This window comes from Notolepis coatsorum, assembly GCF_963971535.1.
Source record: "Notolepis coatsorum genome assembly, chromosome: 14".
In the NCBI taxonomy this organism is placed as follows: domain Eukaryota; kingdom Metazoa; phylum Chordata; class Actinopteri; order Aulopiformes; family Paralepididae; genus Notolepis; species Notolepis coatsorum.
The window spans coordinates 70,890,020-70,905,970 of record NC_140178.1 but is presented as its reverse complement, the minus strand read 5'-3'; the positions used below and the strand labels follow the sequence as shown (position 1 = coordinate 70,905,970).

At 44.8% G+C, this 15,951-nt stretch overlaps 1 protein-coding gene across 1 annotated transcript in view; it reads right to left on the bottom strand.

The window, feature by feature from the left end:
- Positions 1–15,951, bottom strand: part of gaa (alpha glucosidase) — a gene marked incomplete at both ends in the record, with an annotated part of 66,069 nt that overhangs the window by 44,396 nt on the left and 5,722 nt on the right. Inside the window, 3 exons of the mRNA XM_084329139.1 lie at positions 1,699–1,850; positions 2,042–2,138; positions 2,324–2,489. Of these exons, the coding sequence (XP_084185265.1) occupies positions 1,699–1,850; positions 2,042–2,138; positions 2,324–2,489 (415 nt within the window). The remainder of the gene's footprint in view (positions 1–1,698; positions 1,851–2,041; positions 2,139–2,323; positions 2,490–15,951) is intronic.

The following is a 15,951-nucleotide window of genomic DNA, read 5'->3' as shown; positions in this document are numbered from 1 at the left end:
GGTTAGGAGTGAGGGATAATGGAGGTACTATCCAAGGAGGGGTCCGGGAGGGGGGGGTTCGAGCTGGAGCATATGTGTGTAGGGTTTTAGAAAATAGGTATTAGGGGTATATCCTGTATAAGGCATTTGTATAATTGGTAATTTTGTTGGATATACACTGTATATGGTAAAATATTATTATAGACTTTTTTTTGTTTTCTGTTTCTGTACTTGCATGTCATTTTAGCCACCTTGATTGTTGGTTTCATTATGCATTGTGTGTTGAGTACTGACTTTTAATAATTTTTGTTTTGCAATCATAAAAAAAAAAAAAAAGTGCAATACCGGCCGCATCACGCTAGATGGCAGTATCGAGCACCCTTTATACCCGTGTATCTTTCTCTGTGGGATGGCCACACGTCTCAGGTTTCATGTTTCCTTGTCGGGCGAGGGCAGACGTTCTGCCGGTTCCATCGGAGCGCGTCAAATATCTCCGATCCATATATTGTGGTGGATTATGCCGTCGACCAAATGGACATTGGATATACCAGATGGCAATCAAACAATTGGAATATTATTTTTGGAATACTCCCGATCACAGGTAAGGACGATTTGACGTACATTTTTTGCTTGATCCTGCAATGCTTTTATACCGATCGGGCTGATAACCGTTTTTAGTGTTCAATGCGAATGCCGTTACAGACAATCAAATAATTTTTATCTACTCTCCCATTTTCTATTTTTCTCCCATCCCAATTTCGTATCGTCCAATTCTACCCTCCCCTGTCTCGAACGCTGTTAGGCCATGCCTCCCACAAGCCAGCTGCAATGTGGACGAAGCCTTACATCACGTGTCCCCTCCGGTACTCGAGGAAGCAGCCGTCGCATCTTTTCACCTGCACAGTGCGATCTCTCAGCGTCGGGGTCTGCGTGGGAGGAACACGCCGCCCCCGTCGCTTCCTGATTCTGCTGCGCAGGCGCACCAACCGACCTGTAGGAGTCGCTGTCCACAACGTCCGATCCCCACCCATCAGCTTCCCACCCCCTAATACTGCCAATTGTATTAGTATGAACGACCAGCCAAGCTGATAGCAATGCGGAGAGCTGGGCTCGAACCCAGCGTCTCCTGCATTGGTGGTGAGCGCCTTGCCCACTGCACCACCTAGCCGCCCTCCTTTCATGCATTCATGATGGAACATGATAGCTATGATATAGATTTGATTTCGAGATAATAGCGTATACAGGCGAAAAATGGCAACGTCTATAGTGGAATCGACGTATAGGGCTTTAATTCAGGATTTCATGAATTACCCTAGACCACTCTAAAACCATACTTATATTCACCACGGTATAACACGGGAACGTATGGATGGAAAAATGTATTCTTTCTCACATATTGAACGATAGGTGATGTCAAATGGGCCATAGTATTGTATCCATAGCTATAATATAGAATATAGACAGTTATAGCTCTACAAACAAGGTGACTCAGTCCTATATTTTAAAGCGTGGCAATGCGACCACAGGGCCATGGCTAATCCCCGGTACTGAATGAGTTAAAGAAGAAGGCTTTTCTCTGTACCTTCCACACAACACAAAAAGCCAGCTCAAAGCCAGCTCCAAGCCAGCTCCAAGCCAGCTCCAAGCCAGCTCCAAGCCAGCTCCAAGCCGGCTTCATGGCTCAGTTGGCAGGTAGCTTATTTGATCAAAATACTGGACCGAGGCAGAGCACCAAAAGGCCCGGGACACACCTATGACCTGGAGGTACTGTCGGACCACGCTCTGGGGGTCCGGTCCCAGGAAGATATACAGGTCCAGGATTCCACCGAGGGCCACCCAGGTGAGCGTGGGAGCGGGCTGCAACGACACCTCTACACAACAGTCAAAGTGAATGAATGAATGAATGAATGAATGAAAACTTTATTAACAGATTGCAGAATGGGTGAAGACAATTAGCTATTACCATACATCAAGACACACTCGATATACAAGTATGCAGGACCAAACGTTGCATGCTGAGATACTATGGGTGCCTGTAAGGAATGGCTATCACAGGCCGTACCCATGGCATTGCTGTTGAGTAGGAACACTCCGTGTGCCAGGCCATCTCCCTCCTGTACCAGGTAGAATGGGTGGGAACCATACAGGTTGGCATTATCCTGGGAAAATACATCAATATTTACAATGGGCTTTGAAGACAAAACGGATGACAGGGACACAGACACATTTTTACAAACAAAGTATTTTTTCTATTTTTCATACGGAAATATTCTACACTCAAATGTTTTTTTTTGCCATGGGTCTCCTTCGTCTTGAATATCAGATGAACTGGATGGGGACTCACGTGGGGCGCAATGTCCCTGTTCCACAGGGTGAGGGAGGTCCAGTTGAGGTCCAGGCTGAGGAGGGTGTAGTGCTCCCCCAGGCCAGACACCAGCGGGGCAGCCAGGGAGGTGGAAAGCTGCAGGTACTGGTCGGCATAAAGTAACGGGGCCACGGTGGTGTTCACACTGACGGGACGGATACAGGACACAGGGCCAATGCATATTATGTATTACCGGCTGTGTGAATGAATGAAAATGAATGAATGAATGAATGTCTCTTACCTCTGTGATGTACAGTATTGATTGATTGATTGATTGAAAACTTTATTTAACAGATTGCAGAATGGGTACAATACAGTATGGCTCAATACACACAATTGTTAAGGGGATGCAGACCAGAGAAAGACGTTTGTCTTGTTTACATCAGGGTCCCCCATTTTCAATTCATATTGACATTTATGACATACACAACATACATGACATTTATGGTATTTAGTACTGATACATTTGTGACATAAACGGTATTCAAATATACAGTACTGTTACCCATAGATCCTGACAGAGTATATACATATGATGGGGAGGGGACTGTACATTAGGAGGGGGTGGGTGGGTGGGAGAGGAGACTGTACATTTGGAGGGGGTGGGTGGGTGGGAGAGAAATATACATATGGCGGGGAGAGAATATACACATGCGGTGGGGAGGAGACTGTCTATTAGGAGGGGGTGGGGGTGGGGGGTTTGGACATTTACGGTGGCCAGTTTCTAATTGCAGCCTCCCGTAGGTGCTCTTTAAGTATATTTAAGTATATATTCTCTCCCCACCATATGTATATTTCTCTCCCACCCCCTCCTAATGTACAGTCTCCTCCCCACCGTATGTATATATTCTCTCCCCACCATATGTATATTTCTCTCCCACCCCCTCCTAATGTACAGTCTCCTCCCCACCGTATGTATATATTCTCTCCCCACCGTATGTATATATACCGCCATCTTTCTCCCGGGTTGGTGTGATCACATGACTGACAAAGCTGTGCAGTGATAGGCCAGAAGTCAGTTCGATTGCATCCAGGCTCGATTGCTTATCCTGTCTGGGTAGCCCGGATGATGGTTTTTTACATCGAATTCTATACACCGCAATTATGCATCGAATTTTTTACATTGAATTCTATACACTGCAATTATGCATCGAATTTTTTACATTGAATTTTATTATGCATTCGAATTTTTTACATTGAATTTTAAACACTGAATTTTTATTTCACATAGGTAAATTCTGAGCAAAAGAATTCAGATACATGATTTTCAAAGTAATTATTTTCAATGCTATAAATTCGGTGTCTGATAAAATTCAAATACTTCTGTCACTCATTTGCTTCCATACATTTCCCTTCCCCATCATGAAGTGCAGCTAATGCTGCTCCTCCCTGACTGAGCCCCCCTCTGTGAGACACTCCTCGCCTCCTATGGGCTGACTCTGGACTTCTTGGTTATTCACAATCCCCTTCTCTAATTCACTAACCACTTCCTGCCATGTCAGACCATCTATGCCCAAGTGTTGAACTACCAGTCTAACAATCATCTTAATCCTCTCCGTTCTGCCCTTAACCAAAGCCGTAGCATTAACTACTCCTGCCACAAAGGCCACAATATTCAATTTCTCCTCCCACACCCTCTCTTTATCCTCCTGTACTACCCTTTCTGCCAAATGCCCTTCCCTAACCCCCTGTTCCTTATCTTGATTTCCCTGTCCTACCCTCCTAGCTGCCTCTGCATATGATATCCTACCTTCCCTTCTCACCTTTTGAACCAGTACCTCTCTTTTCATCACCTCACATACGCTACACCAGGGGTCAGCAACCTTTTTGACATGGAGTGCCTGTTTGAAATATAGTTGTAACTAGTGTGCCTCAACAATATTCCATGCATCGTAATTTCTTTTTCTCATAATCAGGTCTTTTTAATGATAATTTTTACATTATTACATCATTATTGTTATTGTTATTATTAACAATATTATTATGATGGTTGTATCAACCCTAAATCTGAGTTGGGGGGGGGGGGGGGGAATGCAATGCAGACAAACAGCTGCATACAGTGAGTGCGACCATTTCACTCACATTTGCCCATTCATTTTTGGACATCGGTGTGTGTACTGTACGTGTGCTGTCATAGCTCCACCTACAGGCCTAATGGAGAACACCAGGAGAACACCAGGATGTGAATGGAGGGTGAATGTGAGGTATATCGTGTAAATAAGTTTTGATTGATCGCAAGACTACACTGTAAAAAAAAAATTATTAGTTACCAGAACTTAAAAATATTGAGTTCAGTTACTGTGCATTAAGGTTTTCAGTTTTCAATCCATAATAAGTTAACAGAAAAATAAGTACACAACCACATTATTTCAACCTAATAAAACTATGTTTATTGTCATTGTTTTAAGAACACAAGTTGACTTGGTAATACTCACATTTTGAGTAAAAAAATTGCTTTTAACATGTGCAATGTTCAATGAAATAGAAAAATAAATAATACAATTTGTTGATTAATCCCACTGGTCACAATGGTGACCGTAATAATGTTTTTGTTATAAGGCTCTGCAAATGTTACTGAATGATGTAGCAATGTATTTCCAGCTAAATTGAAATAATAAACAAATAAAGGGTCTCAATTAAATATGTGGAAGTAAAAAGAACCTGTGGGAGGATTTCAACAAGATAAATGCGACAACAGTGCAAAATAGTTCACTATAATATTTCAAAGCAAAAAAAAAAAACGAAAAAAAAAAATTAAATAACTTTTTTTATTTTTTTTTATTTTTTTTTTATTTTTTTAGTGCTGCCCCCTGTGCCTATGCAGGCACGCGTGCCTAGGGTTGCCTACCCCTGCGCTACACTATGCTTCTCACCACAACTACAACACGTCAGCCCCACTCCCTCTCCACACTTCCCATAGTCATGTTCCCCGCTACATCTTGCACACCTCTGCTTCTTCTATAACACGTAATGGCTATATGCCCAAACTCTTGGCACCTATAACATCTCAGTGGATTCTGAACAAACTCCCTAACCCTAAACACCATAATATCCTACAAACACCTCATTAGGAACAACCTCACCTTCACACTGAATCACTACTGTCTCCGTCTCTGTCTTATCTGCTCCTCTCTTCATCCTTTCTGCACTTTTAACTTTCCCATTAGGTGTGTCACTCTGTAAATCTCCCACCAGCTGCTCTATGCTAACCTCGATCGGTATCCCAGCTATCACCCCCTTACACCCACCCTCCCTCTTCTCCCCTACTCTTACTACTTTACATATACTAACTTTACCAAGCTCCTCATTTTCCTAGCTTTCTCCACCTGCTCTACACTTACACACCCTACAATCAGATTCCCATCTCCCAAAACGTTTGCATACTTACCTCACCTAATTGCTTGTGTATGAGTTTGGGCAACTCAAACAGCCTTAATTTTCTAACTCCCCCCTCTCCCTCAAATCTAACCACTATATGAATAACTTCTGTAATATAATTTCCTCCACCCTCACCATCTGACCCACTCGAGCTACCTCCCCTCCCCTTCTTCCTCTTAAGCCCCTTCCCCCCACTTTCCCTGCTCCTCTTCTCCACCTTACTCCACCCCTCTCCCCCGCTCTCACCCCCCGCACCACACTCCATACTGTGTGTCACTATCCGACTCCTTTCCCCTGTCATGGCCGTTCCCATCCCTGTCGTCATCTCCCTTGCTCCCACTAGCCGCCTCAGCTCCCGACGTCGAGATCAGTTCACTAGGGGTCAGCAAGGCGGTCACATTACATTTTTACATTTACATTTAGTCATTTAGCTGACGCTTTTATCCAAAGTGACTTACAAGTTCTGTGCGACAAGACAGCAAGAAGGGTATAACTCTATCAGCTGAGTAACAATGTTCATCAAAGTGTTGCGTGTTACAGTGTAGGTTAGTTTATTAGGACAAGTGCATGACATTAAGGTTAGTCGGGGTTAGATTTTTTTTTTTTTTTTTTTTTTTATATCATTTCAGATAATGGTTGAAGAAGTGAGTCTTTAGTCGACGGCGAAAGATTGGACGGGATTCGGCTGTCCTAACTGGGATGGGTAGTTCATTCCACCATTGTGGGGCAAGGACTGAGAATAGGCGGCTTCTCTTTGATGACCCTCCGGGAGCTTGGATAGGAGTAGATCTGAGGCGGCCAGAAGATGCAGAGCGTAGGGGTCTTGAGGGTGTGTAGTTAGAGACCATTGACCGGAGGTAGGCGGGAGCGGTTCCCTTTGCCGCACGGTATGCTAGGTCGAGGGCCTTGAAGCGGATACGTGCAGCAATGGGGAGCCAGTGCAGGTCCCTAAGAAGTGGGGTGACATGGGCCGACTTCGGTAGGTTTGAGATCAGGCGGGCCGCTGCATTTTGAATGAGTTGAAGAGGCTTGGTGGCAGTGGCCGGGAGGCCAGCTAGCAGTGCGTTGCAGTAGTCGAGGCGGGAGATGACTGTTGATTGGACGAGGAGTTGGGTGGCTTCTTTTGTCAGGAAGGGGCGTATCCTTCTGACATTGCGATGTGAGCAGAGAAGTTCAACTGGTCGTCGAGGACAACACCAAGGTTCTTGGCGGTCGGCGACGCGGTCACAGCTGCATTCTCGACTGTGATGGAGAGGTCGGTCAGGGGGGAGGATTTGGCCGGCAGGTGGAGCAATTCTGTTTTGCTTAGGTTCAGTTTGAGGTGGTTGGTCGTCATCCAGGCGGAGATGTCGGACAGACAGGCCGAGATCCGCTCAGAGACGTGGATATCTGAGGGAGGGAAGGAGAGGAAGAGTTGAGTATCATCGGCATAACAATGATATGAGAAGCCATGAGAAGTGATAATGTTACCCAGTGATTTAGTGTAGAGGGAGAAGAGAAGGGGTCCTAGGACCGAGCCCTGGGGGACACCCGTCCGGAGGGGGCGGGTGGCCGACAGAGTCCCTCTCCATGACACTTGGTAGGAGCGGTCATTGAGGTATGATGTCAGCCATGTCAGCGCAGATCCAGCCACTCCCATTCCTGCGAGGGCCGCGAGGAGGATCTGATGGTTGACTGTGTCGAAGGCTGCAGATAGATCTAGGAGAATCAGGACAGAGGAGAGGCCTTTCGCTTTTGCTAAGTGAAGTGCCTCTGTGACCGCAATGAGGGCCGTTTCTGTGGAATGGCCAGTCCGGAAGCCAGACTGATTGGGGTCTAGGAGGTCATTCTGTAACATTCATCGCCTCGTCTCCGTTATAGCCGTCAAACTTGACCATGCCGTCCCCCGAAAATACAGCACGACAGCGGGAGCCCACCCTCCACGCTGGAGCCGCCTCCATATCTCTGTATACGTTTTCTGTTGACAACTTTCAAACACACTCTCTACTTCCCGCTCCTCTGAAACCACAAACCGTCGCTCGACCGGCCGTATACCGGGCGGTAGTCCATTATGCACACATCTAATTAAGTTACCACACAATTTTCGTTACAATGTGTTTGTTTAGGAGTAACATTATTGCTTTACATTTGCCAAATCGTAAAACAAAAATAAAGATTTTTGATTTGTCTATCATTTTGACCACTTTTTTTTTTAAACTGTGATTACAAGCATACAATAAAGTATGTCGTTTTTTATTTTTGTTTTACGATTTGGCAAATATAAAGCAATAATGTTTCTATACTATAGTAGTATAGTGTATTTAAAATGTACAAATTATATTTTGCGGAATTTTTTTGATAGTGACTATAGATTTCTCTTCCAAACGTCTGTCAGTTTGTCAAACTTAATGAAGACAATGCAATGCAATATTATGAGACCAGGGCCTTTGTCTTTTAAAAGTAAAAAAGCACCTTTATTGCTCTACCATGCAGTAGTTTGAGTTTCTCTCGGTACATCAAGTTTCAAGTTTGTTTATTATTTGACATAATAAAATACAGAATACTTTATGATGAAATGCTTGTTTCTGTATGATGTAGTTCTGTACATGTAATGTACGTACTGTATGAGATGCCCTACAAATCAGGTTGGAAGTGCAATACAACCACAACTCAAGGATACCCCAACTTCCTTGAGTGGGTTCCAAAATTAGCTGCAGCTATTCTCTGAACCTGTGTCTTGCTTCGCCTATTGGACTATGGGCGCTTGTTGAAAGAACATTTCATGCACCTATAATTCACCTGGACTCACCCATTCCCCTAATATACCACCTAATATAACCAGGTGAAGTGGCCATGCTCACTCTTCCTCACTCTTTCACGTGAAAGGTCAGCTCATACGCATCCGCAGCTACAAAGAGTGATCGTGTCTCTAAGACAAGAAGAAAATTATACTGACCATGAGATGGACCAAGTTCCACCACCACAACAGTCCTTTTCAGGACTACACCACTGCCAGCGTTCCAGCTGTCATGGGGAATCCTTGGACCGGTGTACTCTCACAGAGACCTTGCAGGTGTCCATTGGAGGTGTGGCGGAGGGAAACCAGTGTGAGCCGGCCAGCAGCCATGGTGAGTCCTTCTCGCGGGAGAAGGACCCCTGGCCCTGGTTCCAGTGGTGTCTTGGGGACGAAGCAGGTTTAGCCTGAGGGTCTCCCAACTTCATTTCCCTTAACTCATTCAGCTCCAAACCCGATATATCTTGGTTTTAGTTTCCTTTTACTTTTTTTCAATTTTATCATACTAGGCACTCGCACAGGCCTTGTGAGTGTGGATTGGACACCTGCAATGACGATTGAATCCTGCCAGGTGATGATGATGATGGCTTGGATTTATATAGCGCTCTTCATGACACCCAGAGCGCTTCACAGAGTCCATTATTCGTTCATACACAGTCATACCGGTGGTGGTAAGCTACAATTGCAGCCAGAGCTGCCCTGAGGCAGACTCACGGAAGCGTGGCGAATAATCATCGCCTACGGCCCCTCCGACCACCACCAACATTCATTCACATGCATACACATTCATACGAGGCAAGTAGGTTAAGTGTCTTGCCCAAGGACACAACGGCGATAGGATGGACATGGGCTTGAGCGGGATTCGAACCACCAACTCTTCGATCATTGGACGACCCGCTCTACCCCTGAGCCAAAGCCGCCCCGCGCTTCTACCTTATGAACATGCATGGGCCCACAAACAACCACAGCCCCCCAAACAACTAGTAGGTTGCGAGCAGCTGTGAGCAGGACGTGATCACCTAGAGCGAACTATTGGATATTATGAAAAAGACTAAATGGATTATATGGATGATGATTATGGCCGATAAGGTGCGTTTCCACCAGACTATGTTGGACTATGTTGGACTCAGCACTACTGGTCAAACGTAAAAAAAATAAAAACTATAATCAAACCAACCGATGAGGAAACCTATTCGGCTCCGTCAATAGTCTGGCCCGAGCAACTTTAGTAGATGAAGAAGACAACGGATGAGGGCTACCTAACGCTGGAGAGGTTCCCCTCGTGGAGTGGTGGCTTCTTATACCCTGCTCAGAGGGGTCTCAGTGGAGGACATTCACGCTGCAGCATCTTGGTCCTCCCCGGGGCCTTTCATCAGGTTCTATCTGATGGATATGGCTGACAGTTCTGTCTCTAATGCGGTCCTTAGTGCTGGGACCTCATCATCACCATACCACTATTAGTGTAATAGCTGGGATGTGTGATGTAGACTGTGGTTTCATGCACGGTTTACTCACATTTTGTGTGTTTTAGGGAGCTGCGCCCTGTTGCGCATGGTTTCAGTGTTCTATCCTTATGCTCCTCGTTAGGATGAGTGCGGGCCTAGGACCCTCCCTGCTTTTGATGTTCTAGAAGGGACCTCAGGGGGTACATTCATCAGGGCTATGTACTTGCTTTCCGCCCATTAGTCCATTAGGCGAAGCAAGATGCGCAGCCAGTATGAAATATAACAAAGGTTATCCCATAACCCTAGTTATATGATTACTGGCAAAGCGTCTTGCTTTTTTAGCCCTGAGGACCCCAGTCTGTTTTTCGCGTGAACTTCGGGCTCAGAAGGGTGAGCATGGCCACTTCATCTGGTTATATACTAGAGCGGGGGGCGTGGCTGATTGTTGTAGTTTTTCTGTTGAATAACAGCATATTGACCCAAGTGACACAGGACAGCAATTACACAAAACAGGACACAACATGAGTTACTGTTAGTTGTCAAAATATGACAAAAATGTATCAGGGCTCATTTCAATCTTAACCACCTGTAAAATGGTCAAGGAATGTAAAGTATATGGTGACACATGATATCCAATTTGGTATTCATTAGTTTGTCTTGCTCAGGTGGAAATCACACGTCTCTTCCGTTCCGTTTCTCTTCTGTTTAGATGTAACCATCTAAAATGTAAAAATAGGTTATATTTGAATAAGCGGCTCCGTCACGGACTGCGAGCAGCGTGCATACACACACACCATTCCCTTCTGTTATTGTACTGAGAACGTCAAACACCCCCCCATCATTAATTTCCTTTACCGTCAGTAGCACAACCAAGGGTGCACACCTGGGAGTGCTACATTCATTCATATTATCATACATACGTATACATTCATTCATCTTATCAATCATTCACATACATTTATTAGGTTATTATGGTTGTGGGTTTTATTGGTGTTGCTGTTTGCTTGGTTTAGGTTAATGAACACATCTAGTGTGTAGGAAATTGTTAATGAATTGATGTGTAGCACCTGTGTAGGTTGTTAATTAATTATGTGAGGTATACTGTACCAGGTGTACATGAGGGCTGCTTTGGCCCAAGGAAGTCGGTCTTCACCTGCTCAGTTACAAAGTAGGTAACATAGTGAAGCTCTGTATGTGTTTTGTTTGTTCTGTTTATTATTGTGAGTTGTTGTGGAACTCATGTTGTAGGTGTAAGTATAATAATAATATAATAATGCAGGACCTCTTTAGGGGGTCTTTAATCGGCATGCAACAAACTAGACATGCAATTGGAGCGGCACACACACACACCGGGATACACACACACACACACACACACACACATGCATTGTCTTTCCTCAGTCGCCGATGCGATAGAGTCTCTGCGCCTAACCCATCCCGTCGTCCTTCCCCCCATGAGCAGCCGGGAGCAGATAGGGCGTCAACGTGAGCCGCGCCCCGGGGACCAATCCAAGTGCTCCTGTCCGTCTTCGTCAAGGGCGCCACAGCGTTAGCGATCTGTTGTTGTACATGTTTTTCCATTGGGTTTATCTTATCGGGGGGGAAACCCTTGCGAGCACGGGGAGAACATGCAAACTCCACACAGAAAGGCCTGGGAGATACGATACCCCACCTGGGTACCTGGCATCATGGAAACCTGGTCCCCAAGCGGGAATCGAACCCTGGACCTTCTTGCTGTGAGGCGACAGTGTTATAACCACTACACCACCGTGCCGCCTTAGTGGCAGTATTGTAGGTATAGTGTATTTTTGTTTTGTTATTGCGCTTGTGTCACTGTTTTTAAAAGAATGTCACCTCTGCACCGTGGGAGGCCGGCAAATAAAACAACACCAAGATACTTTTTCCGACTACACCATTGTTTGTGGGAGTTTTTTGAGGAGTCTAGAAAGAACCCCGCCACAGCCTCATTGGTCACCACGACCTTATAATTATTCTCCTCCTCAGTCCATGGTTAACCTGGCTTACTTTTAACCCTCTGAGAATGATGGTGGATCATCTGGCATTAACATAATGTATTTTGTACATTGTTGCAGGCTCAGGTGGTATCATATGAATCTTATATTATATGGGCGGCTACGTGGCGTAGTGGGCAAGGCACTCGCCACGAAATGCTGGAGACGCTGGGCTCGTCAGTTCGAGCCCAGCGCTCCACATTTGCTTTCAGTTTAGCTGGTCGTCCACAGTAATACACATTGGCCATATTACGGGGAGGGAAACTGAAGGGTGGGGATCGGGCGTTGTGGACAGCGACTCCTACAGGTCGGTTGGTGTGCCTGCGCAGTAGAATCAGGAAGTGTCGGGGGCAGCGTGAGCCTCCCACGCGTTACTCCTCGCCACTGAGAGATCGAGCTGCGCAGGTGAAAAGATGCGACTGCTGTTACCTCAAGTACCGGAGGGGACTTGTGCTATGTATGACTTAGTCCACATTGCAGCCGGCTTGTGGGAGGCAAGAAACAGCGTCCGTGACAGGGGAGGGTTGAATTGGATGATACGAAATTGGGATGGGAGAAAAATATAGAAAAATGGGAGAAAAAGTGGATAAAAAAATAAATGAATCTTATATTATATATATTGCATATTACAAGTGTTAGATTTAGTTGAGTTTCAATTACTGTCACTAACTTATCCTGTATTCCTTCAGGACAGACTCTGCTTGCCCCCTTGAGATAATATACGACACACAGGCTCCCCGGTAATTATTTTCTTCTAGACATTCTAGAAATCCTCCATGACTCCCCAAACTTTACTGATCATAGAAGACTGAACTCGTGAACATAATTTCATGGTGCTGTAATTAACACAACACATTGTAGCTTTCTTGTCAGTCAACATTGAACCATTCTAGTGGTATCCTCATGGTACATTAATGTACACACAACAAGAGGATCTTCTTCTTCTTCTTGTATTTTTCCGGCAGTGTAAACGTAACGTGGCGTATTACCGTAGCCTCTGTTTGCAAAGACGCTTTCTGATTGGCTAGGCCGCGTACAGCAAAGAAGAAAAGACCCTCTCTGACTGGTTTAGCTCCGAAGGGTCTCTTCCGCCTTGTACATATATTCTCTGCTTCGAAGTGGTTATGCTTAGGCATTCTTTCGAAGTGGTTATGCTTAGGCATTCTTTCAAAGTGGTTATGCTTAGGCCCTCTTTCGACGTGGTTATGCTTAGGCCCTCTTTCAACGTGGTTATGCTTAGAGTTAGGGTTAGCCAATCGGAGAGCGTCTTTTTCTTCTTCGCTGCAATCAAAGAGCGTCTTCGCTCACAGAGGCTATGGAAAAAAATCACGCTTACTGCCCTCCTCAGTTCTCAAAACGACATGCGTCGCATATTCTTCTTCTTTTGATTTTTATTGGCGGTAGGCACAACCTTTCCGGTGCACCACCGCCACCTTCCCCAGTCCGATGCGGTCCCAATGCTGCACCACGCCATCCTCTGGCATCCCCTACCTCCTACAATGTCCATTCTGCGTTCGCCATCATGAAGTGCAGCTAATGCTGCTACTTCCTGACTGAGTCCCCCTCTGTGAGACACTCCTTGCCTCCTGTGGGCTGACTCTGGACTTCTTGATTACTCACAATCCCCTTATTTAACTCACTTACTACTTCCTCCCATGTCAGACCCGTCATGCCCATGTGCTGTACTGCCACTTTAACTATTAACTTGATCCTTTCCGTTTTACTCTTAACCATAGCTGTTGCATTAATCACTCCTGCCACAAAGGCCACCACATTCATCTTCTCCTCCCCTCTCTTTATCCTCCTGTACTACATTTACTGACAATTGCCCTTTTTAAAACCCCTGTTCCTTATCTTGCTTTTCCTGTCCTGCCATCCTAGCTGCGTCTGCATATGAGATTTTGCCTTTCATTCTCACCTGTTGAACCACCACCTCACATTTCATCACCTCACAACCCCAATACGCAACATTATGCTCCTTACCACAATTACAGCACTTTGGCTCCACTCCCACTCCACATTCCCCATAAGCACGCTCCCCGCTACATCTAGCACATCTTTTCCTCTTTCTACACGACTTGGCTATATGCCCGAATTCTTGACAGTTATAGCACCTCAGTGGTTTCGGTACGAACTCCCTAACCCTATACAGTACACCATATATCCTAAAAACATCTCCTTTGGAATATCCTCATCTCCAAATTGAATCACAATAGTCTCCGTCTCTTTCTTCTCTGCTCCTCTTTTCATCCTTTCAGCATTTTTATGACTTATACTTTATTGAGTTTTTTTCTCTTTTTGCCCACACAGGACATCAGGACAATACAAAGTACCGGTAATGATGACATAGCTTGTGAATCAACATGGGTTGGTCCTGAAGGACAACACACACACCTAGATCACTAACATCCAGACTACAAAAAAAATTACTAAACCAAAAAATAAAATAAAAAGTTATAATAATGGCAAAAAAAAAAGAAGAAAAACCAGCACAAAACTAAGAAAAATCTACTACATTAAACAGAAAATAAAGCATTAATACATAGAGCACCTCTTGTCGACATATACATAATACATTTGTCAGGTATTCTTTCACCTAAGTTTCCTTCTCCTGAACCTGAGCCGTACCCTCCACTCTCACAGGTCCAGTGTGATACAAAATAACTGTACCTTCCCCACCTTTACGCCTCCGAAGCCTGTATGCTCACAGTTGTATTGAGATAATCATGTGCATCACCGCTGTCTTAGGCCATGGTTACACTGGTGTAAAACAGCAACGTTTAGGCAAGTGTGCCCACCACCCCAGTTATAATGAGTAAAATTCCAGATATTTCCCCCATTTGCTAATGTATTTGTCTCCTTTCTCTCCTAAACTAAAAGATATCTTCTCATAGGCAGCTACCCTACCCAGTTCGCCACTCCACTTTTGAAATGATCCATCCTCTCATTATTATCTGTCTGCCTATCATAATGCTAGTTTGTATCCAATCAGCTAGGGGCTTTGCGATATGGCTAAGACTGCAGGGATCCCCCAGGATATATAAACCAGAGCAGAACTCATACTCATTCCCGCTGTGACCTCTGTGATGTAGTTGTGGATGTTACTCCAGAAATCTCCGATTTTCGGACATGATCAAAGCGCATGGACTAGGTCCCCCTCCCCTGTCTGGCATTTCCAGCAGTCTGGATTCTCTTTCAGGCCCAGTCTATACATTCTAGAGGGGGTCCAATAGATGCGGTGGAAGATCTTGAATTGTATTAGCCTTGTTCTAATATCCCTGGACACCTGTTTGGGGAACCCCAGAGATTCTATCCCAGTCCTCCTCCTCAAATGTGACCACTAAGTCCTTTTCCCAGACTATTTTGAGAGCAGAGGAGATCCCACTGCCCTCCCTGTCGATAAACATGGAGTAATAAACAGAGGCCTCATGTCCAAACCCAGAGATAGCCAAAATCTTTTTAAGCAGATCTGTACCCTGGGGGAGGGTCTGTGGAGAGCCAAATGTGCTTATGAGAAGATGCCTCAATTGTAAATATCTCCAGAATTGATTGTTGGCCAGATGATATTGTTGGATCAGTTTATCAAATTATTTTAATGCATCGTATTTCAGCATTTTTAACATTCCCATTGCATTCGTCTCTCTTTAAATTTTCCACCAACTGCTCCATACTAACCTCAATTGGTATTCCAGCTATCCCCCCCTTGCACCCACCATCCCTCTTCTCCCCAACTCTTACTACTTTAGAGATATTAACTTTACCAATGCTACTCATTTTCCTTGCCTTCTCCACCTGCTCTAAACTTACACAACCTACAATCAAGTTTCCATCTCCCCATTCTTTTGCATATTTTACCTCTCCTAACTGCGCTCTTATGAATTTCGTTAACTTTAACGGCTCTATTTTCCTAACTCCCCCATCTACCTCAAATCTCACCACTATATTCAACACTCCTGTTTGATTGATTGATTGATTGAAAAGTTTATTAACAGATTGCAG